The following is a 5,428-nucleotide window of genomic DNA, read 5'->3' on the forward strand; positions in this document are numbered from 1 at the left end:
TGAAATACACAGCATTTTACTACGTTTAGTCTTCTCTCAATCTAACTAGGGTTTAGACTGTGAAATTAGGGGTTGCTCCAACACACGGTGACAACCACCGCCGACTAGTAATTTCAGCCGCGGTTCATCCGTCTTTCGCTTATGCTAATAAGAACAAGTAAGTTCTCTATTTATTATTTACGCGCTATCTAACGCGTTTAGATTAACATGTTCTTTCAAAAACAAACATCCACTTTTTTGCTCATTTGGTTGAAAGCTACATAGCACCAGAAGCGGGAAAGAAAAGGGAAAAAGAAAGTGCAGAATGTAGATATGAGGTTTGAATTTGGACAAATACACCAATGTGCATGTTACGTATTAAATACTCTTTTGTTTCTTTTCTTTCCCAAAGCACCATTAGAGATGGACACATAAAAAAAAGCTGGTGGATTGTATCTGTTGCCATCGTTGCTGCCATCATCTTCACTCTGCATTTTAATTCTCATATTGGCATTAACCATATTAAGGATTAAGGAACCTCGCAATTAAGCTGTCATCTGTGGTTGTCCAAAGGGTTTTGCCACACACATCTACTAGCCTGCTCTACAAATAAAACTGAACATGCATGGCCGTGGACCTTAAGATTCAGCTTGACAATCGAAATAAAGCCAGCTTCAGGCACAGGGCAGGCAAATGCTTAGTCATGTATATAGAAATAGCCAGGTAGGAGAGGTCAGCCTAGACCCAGGTTTCATTCGAGCCCACAGCACCACAAGTATTCCTTGCCAACTGATGCTCACGGTCGATTCCTTCTTGTCCACTGTCAACACTCTATCGGCATGACAAAATACATAGGAAAAAGGAACATAAAATTTCAACCAAGGCAGCAGGTCAGCACACATGCACTTTCTAAATCCATGAATTACAAGCTCTCCTTTTTTTTTAATCAGTAAAATATAATTTTATTGATAACCCACAATAAGAGTTTGTAGGGTAGAATGTACAGAATAGCTAATCTTGGCTTCTACATCATTAATTAAAGACATGTTGTACCAAAAAGAAAGGAAATACATTAGTATTTGGTTACTACAAGCTTCTTCTCCAAGTGGAGAGCACCGACTAGTTTTGGAAGCATAAAAGCTTGACATATTGTTCAACTAGAGTCTACATACTATTCTACTACAAGAGTACAACCACTCAATGCTGGAACTGAACTCTACATAATTAGTACAACTCTTAGAATCACAAGTAAAGGCTAGATTAGAAGTATCATGTCAAAAATTCAAATAATTTGTTAATGCTTTGAGGCTAGTGACTAGAGTAAGGATGCGTGAGGTCGTCATGTACTAGAATCAATCTTCTTGTAGAGAACCCAGATTTCTTCACATAGTTATTATTATATTGCAACACAAAGATATGTCAGAATGTAAGCTTTTTGCACAATCCCTTGTCAATATTTCTGAATCGATTTGCAGGCTTCCTAGGAGCATCGGGGCAAGTATCAGCAACTCCACTAAGACGAGGTGCATAGCTAGGTGTCTTGTATCCATCAGAATCTGAAAGTGGAGTTGTGGCTTTAGCATGAAGACCCTCTGTTTGTTTTGAGGTAATAACTTCTAGAAGAGAATTGTACAACAATTCAAATAGCATCTCATCCTCTGAGACAGATCCCATATTGTCTGTATGATCAACATTTCCATCGAAATTCAGCAACTCGTCAAAGTTAAGCTGACGCATCACTTTGGTTCGTGAATCTCCAAAATATTTCTCGCACTGCGGGGCAAGCATGAGTTCATCTGGTCCAGGAGCAAATGGATTAAAGACCAACCTCTTTGGAGTTCGTGGACTTCCTTCATTCGAATAAACCAGGTTGCCATATTGTTGAGAATTGAAGCAAAGAGTCCTCGGAAGAGAAGACACTGGTGACCAGCACACATCTACGTGGTCACCACCTTCCCGAATGGAATCAGGAGTGACTGGACCGAGAGAATCAGATGGTTTTGTTGGCAATTGAGGCAATGCTCTAACAATTTCCACTCCTGGAGACTGATAACAGCCCTTCAATTTCTTAACAATGGAATGCCGAGACATATTATCCCCCTCTTTTCCATTGGCACTGACATAGGTGTCCATTATTCCTGCAGAATTCACTAATGAACATAGAGTTTTGATATTAGGAGTATGCTCGATGAACCAAGGTCTAAGCAACAGAAGGAAAGCATAAACTGTAAATAGGTAATTGGAGGATTAGCAAATTAGTTACCATGCTCTTATCACATGACCACACATAAGAGAAACCAAATATTAAAAACACACGTGAATAGCATCCGAGAGTTCCAAAGTCGTTTTGATTAAAACCAACCCACTGCCAGCAGTGAATTCTCACCAAGTAACAGGATTGATCCCAAAATCACATTCAGATATTGATCACTATTCAAATATAAAATCCAAATTTATGACAAAGCTATACTAATGCAGATAATCGCATTACAGATGCTTCCAAAAACTCTGCATAAGGCAGTTGTTATACCAATCGACGGCCACCAGAAAGATTGTATATTCAGATAAAACCAATGAAACAATAACTTCATGTTAAAATAAACCAAAAGATTGACACATGGTTTATAATATACTGTAGGTTGAACCTATTGGGCTTAAGAAAGGAGTGATCTTGACCAAAAAGTCATTAGACGTCCCAAATGCTGGGTTGGGCAAAGAGGATTATGTGATCAGACTGGGCCCATGTTATGTTGCTTATGTGCCAAATACTTAAGTCATAGATAGGAAGTGAAGTGTTTTTTGGCTCAAGAGAGGCAGCAAAGTTTTGAGAAGCACAAATATATAACCAAGTGATCTTCAAAGGGGTCCATTTATGGCATGGAAGAGAAAGAACGGGGGAATAAAAGTGAGGTGGGAGGTTTTAACTTTAAAATGTAATCTTTTTTATGAGGAACTTAAAAATATAGTCTTTTTTGCTGAGTCCTTTACTTTACTTCCTAATTCCTACAAGCATTCAACAGAAAACGCTGGTTATTCTCTTTTGATATGTAAGCTTATTTTTTCATTTTAGCAGGTTGAGGACTAAAGAATTTGGAAAACTCCAGAATTCAAATGCAGAGAAAACTAATGCAGCGAGCACCTAAGAAAAAAACTAACGAGCTAATCCGGCGAATAGGAAGCAAAATTATCACGAAACCATGTGTGAACTCAATCTTCAAGAAGCTTGGGCCCCGATTAATGTAGGTAAATTGTTTTCAATTAACTTAAGCCCTATTAATAGAAAAATAATTGATTTAGGACAAACATTTTTAGATTTTTGCAGCACTTAAAAGAAAAATACCTTTAAGTGTTGCAAAAAGTTACAAGGGCAAAGCCCTAATTAGCGAAGATGGAGAAACCAAATCGAAGAAAAGGCCCACCCAAAACAGATTGAAGAAAATACAAATTGGTATTGGAGAAGCATTAAAAAGGAGAATGTTGGAATTACCCTAACGAGTTGAAACTAGCACGCGTAATGCAACAATTGAAATGAAGATGTAAACAAAGTTAGCAGTTTTACCTCAGAATAGGCTTCGTCACTGGCAAAGATCTGCAGAAACCGGCAACCGGGAAGATGGAACTGAAAGAGAGAGTTCTAACTTTAACCAGAGCGTGTAGCGCTGGTCCTGTAGTCGAGAACAGTAAAAAGTAGAAGTAGGAGGGTCATATCTAAGCCTAGTCTTCTTCCGTTGCTGCTCATTAATTTTTTATTAGCCGTTCCGACATAAATGTTTACTTTGCACAAGTTTGTTTTATAATTACATCTAGGCAAAATACTAAAGATCCCATTAAAATTATCGAAAAAATATGTTTGAATACTTAAACTAAACGGGTGTTCTTTTACCCCCTTAAAACATTGCGAGTGATTTTTGTTCTACCCTTCATGATACCAGACCAGCTAAAGAGTAACGCGTGTAGATTTTCCCTAAATCTCGTCGTTTAGAGTGTAGATATTGAGGATTGTTGGTGTCTCTTGCAGTTAATTCTTGTTTTCTTCAATTTCTTGCCGATTTTGAAGTGTAAAAAATATTTGCTCTCGTTTTTCTTCTTTATTGATTTCAGTTCGAAAAATGGCTTTTGAGCTCGTTACATTGAGGATCTTCCATGGTGGTCAGTTACAACAATATCCTATCAACTACAAAGGTGGTATCATGACTGATTATTTTGATATTAATGTTGACAGATTTTTATATTTTAAGTTTGTAGATTATGTCAAAGAAAAGAGGTATAATTGTGAAATATATTCTATTTATGTGAGACCACCCAATTCTAGCACTTTGGTAAAAAAATTAACATATAGGACTATTGTGGGTATTGTGTCTCTATTATATTTGAAGTGTATGTGTCTCACTCTATTGATGAAGCATTAGTGGTCCCTCCAGCTATTGAATATATAAGCGGGAATCTAGTGGGTCTTTTGATAGAGGGACAAATCAAAGTGTTAGGGTCAGTGAAGGTGTAGGGTTTCAAGAACCACAAAATAGTGTCCCTATTGCTGATAATTTTTCTGGTGGGAATGAGGATGGTCCTTCTCATGCTAATGATATTCCATTAGTTGAATCTGATGTGGATAGCAGTGACAATAGTACAAATTTAGAACTTGAAGAGCTGTTTGAGGATGTGGAAGAAGAACATGGTAGTGATGTTGATGAGGAGTATTGAGTTTAAGAGAAGAGAGGAAAAAGGTGCAGAGTAGGAAGAGCAAAGAGAAAAAGATTGAAACTAGACATGCCAAGTAAGGTAAAAAGGGTCCAGATCTAGGATACGATGAATATGCAGCTAGGAAGAAGACAACTTTGAGGGTAAGATTGCTGGAGATGAGCCATATTATCCCTTAGATGAAGCTGCTAGATTTGAACAAATCCTGATGAAAATGCTTATGATGAAGGCGAAGATGAAGTCCAACAGCCAGTAGGAGCAAGAAGAAAGCTAAAAAATAGGGTTATCTTTGGTCCTGGTTGTAAGTTAATTATTTGGAAAACTAGTCTTGTTTTTTAGAGTGTTAGACAGTTTGGAGAAGCACTTACTAATTATGCAGTTCAAGAACATGTACAATTAGATAAGTATATTAATGAACCAACAAGGGTGAGGATAAAGTGTTGTGCTGGCTGTCCATGGCTCTTGTTTGTTAGTTATTGTCATGACTCCAATTTACCACCTTAGGATATCGTGATGGAACCTAGTCTCTAAGATTAGGTAAGCCTAACATTTAATAATAGCTTAACCTAAATAATCAATAGAAATACTAAAGCAAGACTGATATACTCATATAAACTTCCAAAATAGGATCATAACAATACTCTTCCCAAAATCGGTGGAACTGAGTCATAAGCTCTACCGAATAATCTAGAATGTCTACTACAAGAAAACAATAAAATGAAATGATAAGGAAGGTGACTCCGAGGTCCGC

The 5,428-nt window shown here is 37.4% G+C and overlaps 1 protein-coding gene across 1 annotated transcript; it reads right to left on the reverse strand.

The window, feature by feature from the left end:
• On the reverse strand, positions 1,012–3,716 carry LOC109214938. The gene is made up of 2 exons (XM_019378949.1): positions 3,539–3,716; positions 1,012–2,129 (listed from the first exon to the last, which is right to left on the reverse strand). The coding sequence occupies exon 2, from the start codon at positions 2,110–2,112 to the stop codon at positions 1,399–1,401; it is 714 nt and encodes a 237-aa protein (XP_019234494.1). The 5' UTR covers positions 2,113–2,129; positions 3,539–3,716; the 3' UTR covers positions 1,012–1,398.

This window comes from Nicotiana attenuata, chromosome 1 (assembly GCF_001879085.1).
Source record: "Nicotiana attenuata strain UT chromosome 1, NIATTr2, whole genome shotgun sequence".
NCBI lineage: Eukaryota > Viridiplantae > Streptophyta > Magnoliopsida > Solanales > Solanaceae > Nicotiana > Nicotiana attenuata.